Source organism: Myotis lucifugus, unplaced genomic scaffold (genome assembly GCF_000147115.1).
Source record: "Myotis lucifugus unplaced genomic scaffold, Myoluc2.0 scaffold_68, whole genome shotgun sequence".
Lineage (NCBI taxonomy): Eukaryota > Metazoa > Chordata > Mammalia > Chiroptera > Vespertilionidae > Myotis > Myotis lucifugus.
Window position 1 is genome coordinate 1,066,625 of NW_005871116.1, and position 19,132 is coordinate 1,085,756.

Below are 19,132 nucleotides of genomic sequence, written 5' to 3' on the forward strand. Positions count from 1 at the left end.
CAGACAACAGAACTACTGCATTTGAAAAACGGATAAAATATCTGAACAGAGAAAGCTTAAATGGTCAAACAACTTGAAATGGTGGTCATTGTCACTAATAATGAGGGAAATAGGATTGAATCCTCATTTCATGCTTTCTGATTGACAAAAGGCAAAAGGTCTGATAAGATCGAGTGTTGGTGAGGGTGGAGGAAAGCGAACGCATTCATTTCTTTGGGAGTAAAACTGGTTCCATTGGATGATTTTTGAAAGTTGACCCAGCAACCCTAGGTCATACCTGTGGTCACTTCTCTCAGTGCGCACAGCATGGGCTTCCTGGGGGCTCTGTGAGAATGCAGCTCGAAGACCCACCCCTGACCTGCAGAGGGAGGGTCTGTGGTTAACAGGTTCTCAGGAGACTCATGTGCCGGAAGCTATCTATTGTCAAACACTATCATGAAAGTGCAACAAGGAACTCGGAAGGCTGATGAACCTTGAGCTTTAGCAAGCGCTAAAGCTATGCACCGATTGTTCTATCGAGATAGTGGTGGCTCGAAGCAATTTCCTGACCTAATAGTCTCAAAGTAAATCTTTATTAATATTGACTGACCTTTGAGATTGTCTGCCACCGGATTGCCATGCCTAACTGAGGGCAAGATGTATATCTAAAATTGAATAAATGCTAATCAGTTCAGGGCTTCGGGGAGCTTCTCCGCTAGAGAGAAGTTTCCACCTGGCTCCCCCGTGATTTCTAAATTTATATTTCTTGTCTAGTGTCTTCATTTGTGTGTCGGCCCCTTCTCCAGATCCTGAACCCTTGGCAGCATTCACACTCGTGCTCCTTCAGGCTTGAGAAGCAGGGCTGTCGAGGACCCGTGTCCAATGTGCAAGGAGCCTGATGTGGATGTTCACAGCTGAACTGTTTGCATCCAGGAAAAGATGGAAACTCCCTAAATGTTTGAGCAAGAAAGTGGGTACATCATGGCCTATTTATAAAATGCCAAACAGTCAAGCAGTTAAAATGGGTGAGCTTGAGCTGTGGTGTCAGTGGCTAGCCCTTGGAAAAATACTGAATGAGCTGCCAGAAGATGAAACGTATGCCATTTATGCAATTAAAAATAGTTTTTTATAAAGAGGAAATATAGAGACATCAATGGGAAACACGCCATTCAGAAAAGTAATTCAGAACGGAAGGGAGAGGAATGGAACGGGGGTGTCAACAAAAGGGACCTCATCTGAGTCAATTTTTTTTTTTTTTAAGATTGGGAGGAAAATTTTAGCAGGTGTTAATTCTGGGTGGTGGGTAACGAGGGTTGACTACCACGGTTTTCATGAAATACTTCAAATATCCAGAAGTACAAATCAATGTTCCAACTCTTGCTAACAAAATACACCTTGCGTGGAAGGGGAAATAGGAGGGTTAAGATCTCCATTTTGTTCCTGGCATGTTCCATAATGCATTGTAGCAAAGGCTATCACTTCCTCAATATCCACTCCCCTTCTTCAAATTCTGATTTTCAGTTGGGCACAGAGCCACTAGAATATTAATTACCGTCCCAGCCGATGGAACCTGTCTTAAAGGTCGGTGACCCTAATTAAGCTACAGGCACAGTGCATGTGTACAGATAATTACTGTGAAAAACCAGTCAGGGCTCCAGCATCATTCATGTCCTTTCGGACACCGTGTGCCTCATGAAAACAGAAAAGGCTCCAATTATCCTTCGCCCTACAAATTATATGAATGTCAGAGGCTCTAACAATTTCAAAAACTGAAAAGGTCATAGTCTTAACATTTAGATAAAATGGTACATAGTTTATATATCTTTTGGGGCATTTTTCTTCTTTTCAAATTGAGTAAGAACTCAGACTTTTGTGGCCCAAAGGTAACAGTAGTCTCAGCATATTATGAAGCAGAATTGTCAATCATTTCATCCAGCAGGGGAGTCAGTCTCTAAGGACGCAGTGAGCTCCCTGTTCCTGGGACTGCAGTCCATCAGAAGGGCCCCAGAGGATGCTGGACCATGGGAGATGCTCTGAGGGCAGCCGGGCCTGGGCGGGGCTGGGCTCCCGACAGTTCTGGAGAAGCCAAAGGCTCGATGACAGGCCTCCTGCTAGCTAGGCCCATGCCAGCGACCACCTGTCACAGCGACTCGGATGCAGTTTGCAGCTCTATTCTACTGGCAGCCTTGTTTTTAGGACGTCTGCATGTGCACTGATTTAATTGTTCTTAATTCCCACAATGATGCTTTTGTTCTAATCTGCCAGATTGACAATTTGGGAAATACTTTTTTAAAAAATTATCTTTATTGTTGAAAGTAATACAGATAGATGTCCCCTTTTCCTCCCCCATTGACATCCCTCCACCCTGCTCCCACCCCCTCCCCAGGCCTTCTCCTCACTATTGTCTGTTCGTGGATTATGCATATATGCATATACATTCTTTTGTCAATCCCTTCCCTCCCCTTTTGGGTGTCTTCAAGTCATGCTCTTGTATTGCTGGCAAGATTGTCAGGGACAATTTGTCCTGTTTCTACTTTGGAGTTTAATCTTCATTGTTCCGAAAGGAGCTATAGTTTTTCAAAACCTGGTTTCATTTTAGTTTGAAAATTGTGTGTGTTTTAATAATGGAATTAGAAAATTTGGGGAAACATTCAGAATAATATAAAGAAGCCCAGGCCCTGGAGTGTCATCCTGATGGGCCACGGTCGTGGGTTTGATCTCTGGTCAGGGCACATACAAGAAGCAACCAATGGGTGCAACAACAAATCCATGTCTCTCTCTCTTCCTCTCCCTCCCCCCTCTCCCCTTCCCATTCTCTAAGATCAAATTTAAAAAAGGCAACCTCACCGAGAATCACACACAGGCCCAGCCGTAATGTGTACTTCCAAGACTCTTTCTAGGCAGAGGTACTTTTAAAACACAACTTGTCCTCTGGGTACCATTTTATAACTTGCTTTTCCACTGTGGTTAGAATGCAAGCAGACACGCTTTTTGGGCAGGCAACATAGCAGTGCGGATCGACGCTTTAAGTGGGGAATCCGTTTGATTCAACACTTTCCCTTCTAGGAATGTATCCTAAGGGGGAGATAAAATGCAAGCAGTGTAAAGGCCAGTACAAGGATAGCCATTAAAATGTCACGGCCCCGGCCGGTCTGACTCGGTTGGTTGGGCGTCATTCCATGCACCAGTGCTGCCGGTTCGATTCCTGGTCAGGGCACATGCCCAGGCTGCAGGCTCAATCCCCGGTAGGGGACATGCAGGAGGCAGCCCATCAGCAGCCCCGTCCTCTCTCAAAAAATCAATAAGAATATATTTCAAATGGATAATTCCAGAAATGTGTTCTGGGGCTATAGTCACACTTATACAAAAAGGTTTTAATTGCAGCCCCCCACCTCCTTTTTTTTTTTTTGGTAAAAGCAAAATATTCTAAATAACCCAACTATCCATTAGGAGCTAATAAACTACTGTACAAAATAAGCTGTAAGATATAATGTTAAGTAAAACAAAACAAAACAAAAAACAGCCCAGCCAGCATGGCCCAGTGGTTCAGTGTCGACCTATGAGCCAGGAGGTCAGGGTTCGATTCCCGGTCAGGGCACATGCCTGGGTTGTGAGCTTGATCCCCAGTGGGGGCTGTGCAGGAGGCAGCTAATCGACGATTCTCTTTCATCATTGATGTTTCTATCTCTCCCTTCCTCTCTGAAATCAATAAAAATACATTAAAAATAATTAAACAAACCAACCAATGCATTTGTGATCTATGACGGTTGAAGGAAGGTGAGCCAGGTGAATAGGGCCGTTTTGTTGTTAAGTTGTAGGAGTTCTTTATATTTGCTGGATATTTGACCCTTATCAGAAAAGGTCAGGCTGGAGACTCTCTCTTCACTGTCTACCTTTTTATACTTTTGGGATTTCATACGAGCTGTACATATTGTTCTATTTTGACCCCATGATCCATCTTCAAGTGGAAACTTCAGCTTGCTAGATCCAGGTCTCATTTTACTTAAAGTTTAGTTAACTCAAGTTTAATTCCTTGTCATCCCATCAGGATTAGCACAGCCACACCTTGGGAGAGAATGCAGTCATGCCCTCCCCCAACATTCTTCCCCGTCTTTGCAGTGCTGGAAGGATGGACTGAAAACACTTCTTGCTTCCTTATTCCAAAGCCCCCCCCCCCACCTCCCTCTGCAGCCCCTCTGGAAGAGCTGGAGGAGTAGGGGAGGAGTGGATTTGGGGTGTAAAGATCCTATTTGAAGAAATATGCGAAGAGGTGGACAGGTAGGAGCAGGCAGTGCTCTAGGGGAGGGAAGTGGGGGCCGAGAGGGGTATTGCTTTAAGAAAGGAAGCAGGGGTTTGCTGGAGCTGGTTCCCAGGGTCCAGGAGTTGATTCCAGAGATGTTACCGAGAATAAAGGGCCCTCCTGCCCAGGTTGGTGGAACTGGCAACACCTCCCAAGGAGAGTGGACCAGGCCCCGGCCCCGGGTGGTGGTGCCGCATGGAACTAGCTGGAGACCAGCTAAGCTGGGACACTGGTATTTATTTATTTGTTTATTTATTCTTTTAAAATCTTTATTGTTTAAAGTATTACATAAGTCTCCTTTTCCCATTGACCTCTCCCGGCTGCCCCCACCCCCCAGCACATGCCTTACCCTCCTACTGTCTGTGTCCATTGGTTATGCTCATATGCATGCATACAAGTCCTTTGGTTGATCTCTTACCCTCTCACCCCCACCCCCTCCCTCATAGCGGGACACTGGTTTTTAATGCCACCTCTGCTAGAGTTCACACACTATATTGACTGACCTACCTCACCCCCAGTACCATCACATCCTAACACTATTTTATTTCTGGCACAATTTCTACTCTTCCCTCCTACCTCTTGCTTTTTCAAGTTTGCTTCATGTGGCAAGCAATGAGGCCTGTGAGCAGGGCTTTTAGCTAGAGCGGAGGGTTAGATAACAGGGACAGCCCCGGCTCACTCTCACATGGATGAGGATCTTGACCGTCCAGTCTGGGCAGTGGGACAAGGTAGGGAACAGGGCAGAGCAGGACCACAGAGTCTCAAAGTGTGCCAAGAGCCAGCAACAGAACTGCCCATCAGCCCTGAAGCCAGGGCTGGGGCAATGAGAATAGATAAGAAAGCGGAGGTCAGCAGGTAGATGGGGCAGCTCACAGGGAGGGCAGGGAGGCAAGCAAGAATCAGAAGTTTGGTTAAGACTGGCTGGGTGGGTGGGGGATTCCTGGCACCAGGCACTTGCAGCAGGAAGGCACTTGGTTCAAATACTACTCCCTGCGCCCAGGAGGGCATATGCGTGCCAGGGAGGAGGAAGAGCATGCAGTGGGTGCCCAGGGCAAGGTGTTGCAGGAGCTGCTGAAAGGCGAGTCTGTAGGCCAGGAGGAGGTTGCCCTGGAGATGCGTTTGGGAATCCTCAGCGATGGTTGTAGCCCTCCTAGCTAATGGATGGAATCACCCAGGTAAAGTATACAGAGAGGGAAACGAAAGAGGTCAAGGTGGAAATCTCTGTTGTTCACCAGCATCGGGAAGCAAACTGCATAAAAACCAATCCATGAGAGGTCTAAATCTCTATTTCTAAATACTTATCTTTTTTTAATATTGCAGTACATATGTTTCCAGCTAGATATTATGTTTCTAAATATATATTCTCCATTGTAAATATATGTGTTTCTGAATAGACATACACATACTCACATATAAAAGGTGTATCAGATGGATCGTTGTTTATTTCAGATGTGCTACTTGCGGCTTCAGCTGCTGGTGACGTTGTGGCATCTACGGGTAAAACGTACACAGCAGCCTGAGGATTTAGTTCTTGCCTTTCTGAGAGGAGCCCAGCGTTAGGCCCTGAGCATGTGAGGATGGAGAAGACAGGGTCGCCCTGCCAGCAGTGCAGGGTCTGGTTAGGGAGATGAGGTGTATGCAGGAGAAGAAACATGAGCCCAAGATGGTTCGAACCCAGTGCCACCTAAGGACGTCCCATGGCAAAGGGAAAGGGACGCTAAGGAAAGAGTTCATGTTAACTGCGCAGCTGCCCATGTATTTTCTCATGGAAATCCTCACGAGGTTTCTGCGGGGTTTCCATTGGGCCCCAGGCAACTTCAGCTCAGAGAAGTCAATTTGCCCAAAACACATCAACTGGGGAGCGCGTGCGGCTCCCTCCATCCGTGGTGTTGTCCCACCTAATGACAAGCCTGTGTTTTCATTAGCTGCTCTCTGCAGTGACCCTCCAACCAGGCTGATCAAACCGTGTCCCTGACGTCTCTCCATGCCGTTCTCCGGCACGGATGACCGGCACAGCGCCTTCTGTCCCCCCAGGCGCCCCTTCCACCTGCCACCGGCAGGCCCAGGCTGGCCTGCTTCTGTCTTAGCCCAAAGGGACGGGTAGAACGAAGCTTCTGTTTCTGTCTCCGCGCCTAACCTAGGCGGAGCTTTGTGTTGGTGAGGTACTTCCTGGTGTGGTGGTCTTCAAGGAGGCGGAGCTGTGCCGCTCTTACTGTTTGCACCTCGGTGGGAAGTGAGGCTTCAGCTGGAATTAACCGGAGCCATCTGCTCACAGGGCCAGCAGCCATGAAACCCACTTCTGAACTACGATGATGATGCTGATGATGCCCTACGGGGGCGATGGTGTTTAGTCTTCTTTTATTGTTCTTTGCAGGGAAGGTGAGATTTGAGTGAGACCTGAAGGTGGAAGAAGAATGAAGTCCTCCCATACTTTTTGAGGTTAGTTTGACTTCCTGGAGAGTTAAAAACTACACTGATGTCGTTTTTGTAAAGTGGAGTTTTTATTTAGAAAATATATTTTTATTGATTTCAGAGAGGAAGGGAGAGGGAGATAGAAATACCAATGATGAGAGAGAATCATCTATCGGCTGCCTCCTGCATGCCCCCTACTGGGGATCGAGCTCGAAACCCGGGCACGTGCCCTGACTGGGAATCAACCCGTGACCTCCTGGTTCTTAGGTCAATGCTCAACCACAGCCACACTGTCCAGGCAAGATGGAGTTTTATAACACAAATAAGAGGATAACATAGCTTATTACTGCATTAACAATTTTAAGTGTTATTTTAAATCTTTTTATAATAATAATTGCTAATGGTATCACCAAGCTTGATGTGATTAAAAAAATTAGGCCCTCCTGAGTGGATTGTCAGTCCAAGGGTTTTTAAATAGTTTGCCAGTATTTTAATGTCGTATTCTAACCACATGATTAACTGCCAATATGTTCCTTGGGTGGAAAAAAGTTTACTTGAGCTGAGTGTTCCTTATCTTTACTTTAGACAGTTTTTAACAAGAAAGGAAATAATATGAAGCTTGGCAAGAATGTGGGCTCCTTGCCTTATGCAAGCTGGCTCACCTCCCACCTCCCATGGGGAGCGCAGAAAGAGGAAGGGAGAGAAATGGTGGTGCTAAGCTCCTGCCCACGGTTCCACATGGAAAACCATAGGAAACCATCGTGTTTATTAACTAGTGAGCGGAGGAGATAAATACGTGATCTGAGGCCACCATTTTTGTCCTTCCTGCTCCATGTCTCTGGTGGCTTACGCATCTTAAGTCCCCAACTGCTGGTCAAGAACGAGGAGCACTTTGGCTTGATCAACAGGCCCAGGACAGAGCCATGCAACCCTCATGGTCAAGGAATGAGACCCAGGGCTGGGCTGCCTTTTGGAATCCCACTGCTGAGTTTCACTCTACAATGCCCCCTCGAGGTGAGAGACTACCGGGGTACACTGTTCGGTACACACAAGATCCCATAGGACTGGGGAAGCCACAAGGAATATGTCCTATGGATTCATTTGAACAGTGAAGTTCTTCAACTCCTTCCTCTAGGGGTGGATGTCTTGGTAGTGGCAGGGACCTTGGCCTCAGCATGAAAACTTAATTTGAGTTTTTGTTTTATTGTTTTTTCTTCATATTTTACTAAATTTCTAAATGCTTATCATAAATGTATTTTTAATATAGTTTTTCTTTATCTTAAAACAAAAAAGGAATATTGAAGGTAGAAAGGCTTTGAAGAAAAACTGAGAAGTAAGGGTTGGCTTTCCTGTTCACTTCCTGACCCCATAATTTCCACTAGCAAAAAAGGGGAAGGACATTCCAGGTACGATGACTTATGGGAACAAAAAACTGTTGCAAGATGTGGGAAGAATGGTGGGAGTAAAGCTGGAGAAAGTGGCGTGGGAGCAATTGAGAAGGCTCTTGGGCACCATAATAGTTGGAGTTTGGACTTTGTTCCACAGGCAATAGGGAGCCCCCAGAGGCCTCAAGAGATAAGAGATGTGATCATATCGAACCTTGTAGTAAGTGACTTTGCTGTCAATGTAGAGGCTGATTGGGAAGGAGTCTGGGATACCAGTTAGGAGGCAGTTTAAATACTTAGGAGAGATGAGGATGGTCCAAATTAAGGCAGTGTTGCTATAATTGAGTCATATTGGAAAAACTATGTAGAAAGCATTGATGAGACTTAGTCATATGAAAGGAAGAAAGGTAACTTGGAGAAAAAGAATGACCTGGTGTGAGCCTGAGACACTAGGTACAATTAATAGGTACCATTAATCAAGAAGGGATTCATTTGGGGTTGGGCTCAGAAAAAGGTTGAGACTGAAGATGATTATTTGGAAGGCAATCACCATCCCCAGGGATGGGTGACATTCCCGAGGTGAAGGAGGTCCTACAGGGAGAGAATGTAGCATGGAAGAGGAGAGGGTCCAGGACAGAGCCTTGAAGAAGAGGAGTTGCCAGGAGAGAGATTGAGAAGGAGCCGTCTGAGATAGAAGTACCACATTGCAGAAGCCAAGGGAATCCTATTCAAGAAGGAGCAGAAGTTTAGAAAAAATCTTGCAAGGAAACTAAGTTTTGGCCATAACAAAGGCCCCGGTGGCCTTTTAAGAAGGCAGTTTCCAAAGAATGAGAGGCAGGAATGAGATTCTCGTTGTTGAGGCATGGACGGGAGGCAAGGAAGTATAAATGAAGCCCCAGCTGCTCTTGGGAGATTTTGTAGTGAAGGAAAGAAGAGATATGTAGGCTGAAGTGAAGAAATTTCTATTTGCATAGTTCATTAGTTTGCAAAACACTTTTACATCCATTACCTCAGTGAACCCCAAGACAACTCAGCAGGTAGGAAGGGCAAGTATTGATATGCCTGGGAACAAAGTGAGGTAAGAAAGAGATGCAAGCCTTGCCCAAGGTCATCTATAGCAAATAAGTGGAAGAACTGAGTTTAGAATTCGGGTCATTTGGCTCTTAATTCAATGGCCTTTCCTCTGAACTTGCTTTGTTTGGATATTGGACACTGGAGGACACGTTAAAGGGGTTTTGATCTTATCCAGGGGACAATGGGGAGCAACTGGAAGGTTCTGTGCAAAGTAAGAGTATGTTCAAGTCAGTGCTCGAGGGAGGCAATCTCACAGTGAGTGCAGGATGTGTTGGTGGAGAAGACACCTTGGAGAGCAGACCATTAGGACATGCTTCAAACCAGCCACAGCTTAAATAAACATCGCATGGCACGCTGGGAAAGTTATTTCCTGTTCAGTTCTGTGCATCCTCTTCTGTGTGTGTTAAGGAGAGGATCACACTTTGCCAGCATCCTTTCATACCCCTCAGATACTTTCTAATCTCCCTTTTGAACAAAGAGAGAGTTAGCCACGTGCTGAGAACAACTGTACTCAACTGGCTCCGGGTACATTGCTGTGTGTTCACTCTGGTTTTATGATTATTCTCCAGTTATGATAAGTAGTACTGATTTCTCATTTATTGTAGTTATAGAAGGTTACTCTCAGAAACACCTAAGTGAAAAAAGTCAAATTAAAGAAAAATATGAAGTCAATTCTAAGCCAGATGGTAAACACTTATGGGAACAAACACGATGAATGTGCATTCTAATGACTAGAGTTTGGGAAATTCTTATATTGGAGACCATTGTAATAGGATTGATGAGGGTTTAGCCCAGGGTGGGGTGATGGCAGTGGAAATGGAGAAGAAGTCTCTGATAGACATTTTAAAGAAGTTAAAAAATTGGGGTATTTTCTGCATCATTTCTCAGGATGCTTATGGCTGCAATAAGAGAAAGCTTAAATAAAAAAGGCCTGTGCAATAGCGTGAGTTTATCATCTCATATAACAAGAAGCCTCAAGGTAAGGTTGGTCTAGATTGGGTAAGTTAGTGGCTTACTGACATCGCTAAGGACTCAGCTTCCTAACACCTGCCAACCTCAGGACATAAGCTTTGGTCTCATGGCCCCAAAGTGGCTGATATGGTTTGAGGAGTCCCATCGCAATAAATGATGAAGAGTGATGAAGAGTGAAGGATGAAGAAACCTTCCCCCGAAGGCACCTGCACCAAGCATCTCCTTTCAGGATTCATTGTCCCCAAATAGGCCACGTATCAGGCACCAACCAATCATTGCAAAGGGGACTTCAATGAACACAGCTAACCTGGTGAAGAAGGATTTATTCTCTGAGCGAGGGCTAGAGATCCTTTGCTGAAGGATTTCCCAGCATAATAGGGGCTCTGTTCACAAATCTGGCTGGTAGGCAGTCAACTTTTACAACTTATACCGGTGCTTCTGAAATCCCTCAAATTAGCTCTTGAACACCAGTGGGAAGTTCTTGAGGCTTGTGGGTTTTTATATTTTAGATTTTATTTAGCTCTTCTTTCCATGTGTTGGGTTACCGCAGCGCGAAATACGTCCACTGCAAAATCAGCTTCTGGCTTCGTGATGCACAGCGAGGGCGCGATGCGGAACGTCTGAGGAGACAGGAAAATAGGCTCGTCAGAGAATCAAACGTGAAGTTGAGCGAATGCACTAAACTAAGAATCTAAGATTTTGCTGTTACGGCATTTCCTACGTCTCCTTGGTGGGCTGGTCTCCTTTCCAATGCTGTACCCAGGCCATTCACCCTCCAGTCTTGTAAAAACTCTGGTACCATCTGGCTGTGCTCCCTTTCCTTTTAGTCATCTGCTCACCTCCTCGCCCTTCCACCTCCTGCACTGAGATCTTAGGTTCCTATCTACACCCCATTTCTGCCATCACCGAGGGCGACCTTCATGTCCATGTGTGTACAAGCCAACGAACTAGCTTCTTACTTTCTTGATTACCATGACCCCCAGAACCTTCATCTCTGCTTCTCCGCACCCCTTCACACCCAAGTGGGTGCCATGAGCCCGCTCTTCACTAGGAATCATTCAATTTCTGATTCCCATTATGTCTGTCCTTAAAATGAAAGCTTCTGTCTCTTCATCCCTCCATTTATCTTCAGATCTATCACCTCACTCAGATCTCTTTTTTTCTAACCAGCTTGGAGCACATGGTTGATCGTGTGAACTACTCTCTTACCTGCCCCCTCACTGCGCTTGCGTTTCCTTCCACCTTCTGCAGCGGCACCCACGCCCACCCACGAAGTCCCAGCCCTGATCCAAGCTATAACGGAACTGCGTTGCGCCAACATAGGTGGCCAAGAAGTGTTAAAGAACATCACGCTGCTTGGCAGCCGGATAGCACTAGTAGGCAGGGCCTCCAAGTTCTGCTGGCCCCCTAAATTTTTCTTGTTCTTTGTCAGATTCCCCTTTTCATTCTACACCTTTTTCATTCTTCTCAATTCCCTCGCTCAACGCCTACGCCTCTGGCTCTATTTCATAGATGATCTTGCCTCATGTTTCTCAGAAACTGTCAGGCAAGATCTTTCCATAGAGTTGGTTTCTCCCACATCCGTTCTTATATCCTAACCTGAACATCATTCCAACCTGAACGTTCAGAGACTGAGGTGTCTCTGCTCTTCAGCTCCAAATTTTCCACCTGTGCCGTTGGCCCTGGGGACTCCCATCACTGTCACCCCAGGAAACATCCTGCGTTCTCTTGCATCTTCAACTTCTTTTCAACTTTCTCCCAGGCCACAAACAAGCAGGTTTACGGCTCTCATAACCCACATCCAAACCACACCGAGTAAAAACCTGTTGGTCCCCTGGCCCCTCTAGCTGTCAGACAAACCTTATTTTCTCCTTTTATGCAAATTCACTAAAAAGACAGGTTGATGCTTGTTGGCCATCATTTTCCTCTCCCCTCTGTTCACATCTCAACCCACTGCCAGGTGGCGGCTGCCCCTGTCAGCCTGCCACCAGCACCCTAGCTCGAGCCGCCAGGGCCTGCTGAATGCGGAACCTGACGGCGTGCTTCCGCCCTCGCCTTCCTGGCCTTCTCTGCTGCGCTTGGCACTTGGGTCCCTCCTTCTGAACTTGTCCACTTTCTTGCTGCTCCACACCCTCCAGCTTTCCTCACACCTCCCCACCCTTGGTCTTCTCTCCACTCAGGCATGCTTTCTCCACCTGCCCTTTCCATGTTGGTGGACAGCTTGCTAGCCTCGCCTCCCTGCATTTTTGACGCAGACACACTTCCCAGGAGATGCCCTCAGCTCACCACTCATGCTGATGAGCCCCAAACTGTGATATTTACCTTCCTTTCCTCTGAGCTACAGACTCATCTACAGGCCCGGATGTCCATAAACCCCTCGAATGGAGCATGGTCAAAACCCAAGTCATCTTTGTCCTGAACCAAGTTAGACACGAGGACTCCATCCTTGACTCTCCTTCTCCACATGCCGTGCCGGGCATGTCGCTTCCAGGACTGTTCTCTGGGGCCTCCCTGCTCACAGCCACGACTGCTCAAGCTCAAGCAGCATCGGCAACCCCCACCGGGACTCCCTGCCTCCAGTCTGGTCCCCTCAGCTTCGCCCTCCTCCGAGCACAGATCCAGAAAGCAGACGGCCTGAGTCTGGATCCTGGTTCTGCCACTGACTAGCTGTGTGACTCGGGCAGTTTAACTAACTTCTCTGTGTCTCTTTTTCTTCATCTATAAAACATGGGTGATAATAGTATTTATTTCATAGGCTTGTTGAGAGCATTGAACGAGTCGTGCAAAGCGTTTAGAACCGAGCCTGACAAATAGGTGTCTTCTTATCAGTGACTGCCTCCTGCCCTAGGCTGCTGCCACACTGTGTGCGTGCAGCTCTTTGCACGCTGCCGTGTTCCACCCACGCTCCCAGTGTTTATCTCATCGTTTAAGGCTCAACGTAGCCAGAAAGGCTGGCCTCGGGGGTCCCTTCTCTTTCCTCCTTTTTAGAGCGGCTGCTGAGCTTCTATTCTGTTGTACTCCTCTGTTCCTATGTCTTTCTCTCCTGCCAGCGCCATAAAGGGAGGGACCAGATCTGATTTATCATCGCAGCGTTAGTACGCGGCACAGCGACGGCCGCTTTGCACGTGTTTGCCACGTAACTAAGGAATAACTGAGCAAGTAAGCCATGAATTGGTTTCTGTCTGCATAAGTTGGGCATCTCCCTGATGCCCCATCTTAGGATTTTCAATCGTTACCCTGTCTGATTTGTGCAGAAAAATATCTGTGACCGGGATCAGAAACAACCCGCGGAGCATGTCCTAGCAGAAGTGCTCGCTCTGGCTCTCTGGGGTCCGGTTTGGGCTGGGCTGTGACAGCTCTAAGCCTGTTGGTTTGCAGGCTGAGAAGCTGAGGGGAAGGGGAAGCTGCAGATGCAGGTGGGGAGGGACGAGAGCATGGGAGTCTGAGCAGGAGTGCACCTCCCTCTCCGGGCCTTTGGGAAAGGCGGTACGGAACGGCTGTGGGACAGATGGGTGTACTCAGAGACCTTGCCTAGTAGCTCCAGTTCCTCAGAGAAGTACCAGGCAAGTGTTCACTGAAGCAGAGTGAGAGGCAGGAATGGAGCAGGGAGGCTGGGAAGCATGACTGACGTCTAAAATGAAAAAGATGGCAAAGGACAAGCACAAAGTAGGGGAGGGGCAGAGGTTGCCCTAAACCTTAGATCTCTGCCCCCAGCCAGTCCTGTGAGCGTCCTGCTGTGTGAGGGATGAGGGGCAGATTGCTGTACTCTCAGCAGCAGCCCATGCACCGCCAGGGCCACACCAGTCCTGCCGGGGGAGCTGCACTGGGCTTTCCCAGGGAGCATGGGAGCTTGGTGTCTGACCCCCCAGCCTGGGGGCGAAGGGCACTGGGAGAGGCTGACTTTGAGCCCTGCCTTAGGGACCAGGCCTGGGTAGCCCCCCATCTCTCCTGCGGGTCACCTGGCCTGCCAGCGCTCTGAGGTTGCTCCTGGCCCCAGGGGCCACTCTGTGTTGGGAGGGTTAGGGTTTACAAAGGCAGAGCCCAGGGCTCAGTGAAGATCAACCAGGCTCGCTCTGACAGGTCGCAGGGAACTCACACATGAGGCACGCTGTTTATTGCACGACGGTTTGGACGTTACTATGACCTGTAAGTCCTCTGGTCTGCCGGTTCATGTTGCTGATGCCTGTTAGAGGGCCTCTAGCTATTCCTCACAGAACGCGGGCAACCAAACCATCGGACACAGCGCCCCCTCGTGGCCCTAAGGCTCCGCTGCCACTTCATTTTGAAAATAATCTGAGCCGGATGCCTAGAGAGAGGGGCCGGTGCCCCAGCAAACGCCTTTAGAAAAGTGACCAAGCAGCCGGGGGCGTCAGGGAGGGGCCCCCCTACAGCGCCGGGGACCGCCAGCCTTCCCCTCACCTGGGAGAAGAGGCCGCCTCTGCCGACGATCAGGCCCATCTGCCTGCAGCCCTCGTGGATCTGGCTCACTTCCTCCCGGGGAAGGGGCTGGCGGCTCGTCTGCCAATGAAACATATTTTCCATTTGGTGTTGGCGGGTTAGACATTATTCCCACGAGGAAGGGAAGCAACTCAAGCAATCCTCGTTCTTCGCTCCCTCCTGGTCCCTCTCTCCCCCTGCAGTGGGATGAAGCTGTTCCTGGCCAGACTGGATCTTTTTGGGGTGTTATTAGATATTTATTTTATTTGGGGTTTGTTTTTATCCCGATTCATTTCCAGATTCCTGGAGACCCGCAGCCGGAGGCAGAAGCCCGCAGCTGGGCTCTAGCGCCTGCTGCCACGGCTCCTTCCCCAGCTGGAGCGGAGTTTGCTCTGGGTGCGGGAGCTCCCGCGCTTCTTCTCTGCGTCTTGCCACGTGGAGAGCTCATTCCCAGGCCGGGAAGTGGCTCGGAACCTGCACGAGGACACGGACAGCCATGCTCTCCCGGGGCAGCACGGCCTGGGCAGCGGGGGTGGCCCGCTCGTCCCCTCTTCCCTGCGAGTGAAATCTGCTCTTTCCCTCCAGTTGGGGGGTGGGGGGTGGGGGCAAGCGCTTCGGGAGCCACAGGCTGTCCCAGGTCCCGAGGCACTGAGGTTGGTCCTCCCTGAGGGTCCAGGAGTGCCAGCCCCCCGGGGCCCTTCGGGGGTGCGGGGGGGGGGTCCCCTTTCTGTGGTCTCCTGTCTCCTGAGGCTGTGAGTACAGGCGCCTCCTTCTGACCTGGTCCTCTCAAGTCTGACTGTGTCAGTATAACGTCTTCCCAAGCTCCGGGAGCGGGAGCCGGGCTCACACCAGCCTCACTGAGGCAGCGGGAGGTACCCGTGTTCCTTAAGGGCCCCCCAGGCGGCCCCCCAGGTGGCGGAACTGGGAGCCCCCACTGGGAGCTCCTATCTGAGTGCAGGGCTCAGCCTCAGCTGCGGGGCAGCCACTCAGGCATCAGCACTGGCTGTGGCTCTGGTTTCAGATGCACAGGACGAGGTCCTGGCTTGGGGGCCAGCCCTTCCCTCCTGTGAGATGGAGGCGGCTCCCAGCTTCATTCTTCTCCTCGGGGCTCCTGCCCCCCTCCTCTAGGCTTCAGTATCCACCCCCATCCCCCCAACACCTCATCCAACTCGTTCCCCAAATCTTCCGTTCCTGGCGAGGAATAGGCCTGGGCATTTCCCTCTGTCTTAGAGCTTTAAGGTCAGGAATATCATCTTCGCATGTTCAGGCCACTAGGAAATGGAGGACCTGGGAGGGAGGGAAGGACCAGGTCTCCTCATTGACCTGAGATGTCGTGCAGCCTGTGGGAGGACTTGACGTTTTACCAGGACACATCGAGGTCTGAGGAACGTCTTTGGTCACCTGTCCATGTGCGTGCGAAGTGGGGTTTGGAAGAGTGAGAGCGAGAGGGAGGGGGGAGGGGGGAGCCTCCTCGCTTGCTGGGCTTTCCTCTGGGGAGTCTGGACGTTGAGGCGCCTGCAGTCTTGGAGGGAGCTCCTGGCTGGGGGCCAGGGTGGACTCTGAGCCTTAAAGCAGCCCTTGACTGGGCCACAAGCTGAAGGTCAGCCTGCAGGGCTTGTGGTCTGGTCTCATGTTCCTCTTCTTTTCCCGTTGTCCTCCCTTAGCTTTAAATCTGGTTTAAACATTCCAGCTTCGTACTGGCTCTGCTGTGTGGTTTTAACGGAAGAGTCGTATATCTGTGGTCTGGTCCAAAGACTAAAAGAATGGACCATTGATTCTTCTAAACTAGATCAAATAGCAAGAAGTCACTCAGGGGAAAACTGAATCCCCATGGACAAGAGTTGAGGGAAAGGGGTCGGTCTGCATATTCCCCCCTGGGCCAGGATTCTCCTGCTGTTGCGCTCCTAGAGGACCTAGGCGCTGCTTTGAGGGGAGGAGGGACAATTTCCTACTCACAGGGGCTGCAGGGGCAGCTGTAGAGACAAAGGAGGCTTTGAGGTTAGAAATGTGGGGAGAGAAGGAGTCGCAGATTATTTGGTGATATTGAGGCTGGGGAATTGGGAAGGTGAGAAACAGAGTGACATGGGAGGAATAACTGGTTGGGGAAAATGCTAAGTGTAATTGCTGTCACATTGAGTTTGTCACCGTGGGGAATGTCATCAGAGAGTCACATCATTCCTCCCTGGTTACTTGGGAATGAATTCTACACACACACACTCACACACACACCCACAGATCTTTAACATCCTTACCCCAAACCATTACCACAACCTTCTCCCAGCCCTCCCCCCTTACTTCCACTAGCTCTCTGGACCACTTGCTCTGCCTCCCCGCTCAAATAATTTCCTGCCTTGACCACATTTGTAGTTCTAAATATTCAGTCATCACTGATGCTCTCTGCCTAGTGTGGCAAGAAGACCAGCTCCCTTTTCCAAGTCCCACCCTCACCCTCTAGCACTCTCCAGAGCCTGCCGGCATTCTGTGCACACTCAACACTGGTGCTGTGCTGTGGGCTCCCTCCTGGGAGTGAATGAAGTCAGCTTTCGGCCGATGCTTGCTACTTGGACTGTTGGTGCCCCCAGAAGCCACACAGAGAGAGAGCAGCAGGTCAGAACCTACCTTATCCTTCACCATTTCTATTCCTATCAGGAGGCCTTTGCCTCGGACGTCTCCGATAATTTCAAATTCATCCCGCAGCTTAGCCAACTTCAGCAGCAGGTAGGTGCCAACCTCTTGACTGTTTTCCTGCAGCTTTTCTTCTTTAATCACCTGTTGAGAGAAAGCCCCAGAAGCCCTTGCATTAAGCCAAGTTCTAAAATGGAGAAGCAAGGAGAGGTGAGCGTAGGCGGCCCTCTTTACAGAAACCTGACCAGACGAATGGAACCCAGGTCCAGTGTGGCCACACCACGTGCTACAGAAAGAGTTCTGTGAGGAGACAATAAGTGTTGGGAGTGGAGCCATTCCCCCAGCCTTCCTCATCTCCAGGGTGGGTGAGAATTTAGGAAAGAGTGGAAGCCGCGTCTCAATGAGTCTGTCACAGAGCCCGTAATCCTGAGCTCTATAGTGCCTGGCTCTGCTGAACACTGGGCGACCCTGGCGAAGAAGACAAGTGCTCCGAAGGCAGGAAGGTCACAGATGCCTGCCCTCCTGGCAGCTTGTTGGCCTTCGCCCAGCTGCCCCCAGGTGCCCAGGGGCCTCCCTGCAGGGCCCTGGCCTCTTGAGCTGAGCTGAGCAGGGCCCTGTGCGGCCCAGAGTCAGGGCACCTGAACAGACAACAGGATTCTCACCCTCTTGTGCGCACAGCGAGACTGTGATCTGACTCGATACATGCAACATGCTCTGCATGATATTTCACTGAGAGCCACTGCGCGGCTCGGGCAAACCTGGACCTGTTGAAGACCTCTCTGTCCACCTAAGTCCTCTCTACTTTCCATGTTGGTTGAGGTGACTCAGCACTTTTGAAAAAAGTTGGTGGCGTCTACAAAATGAAATAAATGACACATCCGACCCACACTGGCTCATTTCACCCTTTAATCATATTTGAAGGGATGTTTTCGTTAGCAAGGACAGCTCTTACTTATTTGCTTTTTGTTTAAAAATACTTTTAAACTTAAGTTTTTGAACAGGGGAACCATGTGACTAGTTCAAAAAATCAGAAAGTATAACAGTCTGGACAGTAGAAATCTCCTTGCTGATCCCTGTTCCCCAGTCCCCAAGTCTCCCTCCCCACAAACAACTGCTGTTATCAACTTCTTGAACATTCTTTCAGAAATACTTTAAACCTATTTATGCCAATGCTTTCAAGCATATTAGCTAGTGCATTCAAAACGTCTTCTCCTACAGATGTGACCCCAGGCAAAATCAATGGAGTGGGGCTAAACAGTAGCTAAAATACCTGGTAATCACATAGCACGCAGATCCTCTGTAGTCTTTTAATTTATGACAGTACAAAAAAAAAAAAAAAAAAAAGAGGCAAGAAGCCAGGCTGGTGTGGCTTAGTGGTTGAGCACTGACCCATGAACCAGGAGATCACAGTTGGATTCCTGGTGGTGCCCAGGTTGCGGGCTCCATCCCCAGTAGGGGGCTTGCAGGAGGCAGTCGATCAATGATTCTCTCTCATCATTGATGTTTCTAACTCTCTTTTTCTCTGATATCAATAAAAAATTTTTAAAAAATAAGAAAGAATATATAAGAGCCAAAATTAAACTATTATAAGGAAAAAGAACTTGTTTACGTAAAGATATTAAAGAAATGACATTAAAGATAACAATTGCTCGCTATCCATAAAATAGCACTCAAATAACAAAGACACTTCAGTGCTACCAGGAGCTAGGGGAATGCTTACTAGTACATTTCCCATGCATGTGAGGTTTCTTATCTATTTCTTACTCAATACTTCAAGCACCAAAACTAGATCATTAAGAAAAGAAGGGCAGGTGTCAGAATAATAACTGGAAATCGAACTTTACTTCATAAACTAGTAATTAAAATAAAATCTGGGAACCTAACTTTAATTCATGAACTGATAGTTAGCCCTCCTCTCCAATAATGCGATGTGATAAAGTTATGAGAA

At 48.7% G+C, this 19,132-nt stretch overlaps 1 protein-coding gene across 2 annotated transcripts in view; it reads right to left on the reverse strand.

Annotated features, from left to right (window-relative positions):
- Nucleotides 1-10,436: 10,436 nt before the first annotated feature.
- The window catches only part of AGXT2 (alanine--glyoxylate aminotransferase 2), a 30,393-nt gene continuing 21,697 nt past the window's right edge, over nt 10,437-19,132 (reverse strand). For both annotated transcript variants that reach the window (XM_006090102.3, XM_006090101.3), the window contains exons 12-14: nt 17,179-17,328; nt 14,542-14,640; nt 10,437-10,742 (exon numbers count right to left, since the gene is read on the reverse strand). In XM_006090102.3, coding sequence (XP_006090164.1) covers nt 10,635-10,742; nt 14,542-14,640; nt 17,179-17,328 — 357 coding nt within the window. In that variant the 3' untranslated portion in view covers nt 10,437-10,634. The remainder of the gene's footprint in view (nt 10,743-14,541; nt 14,641-17,178; nt 17,329-19,132) is intronic.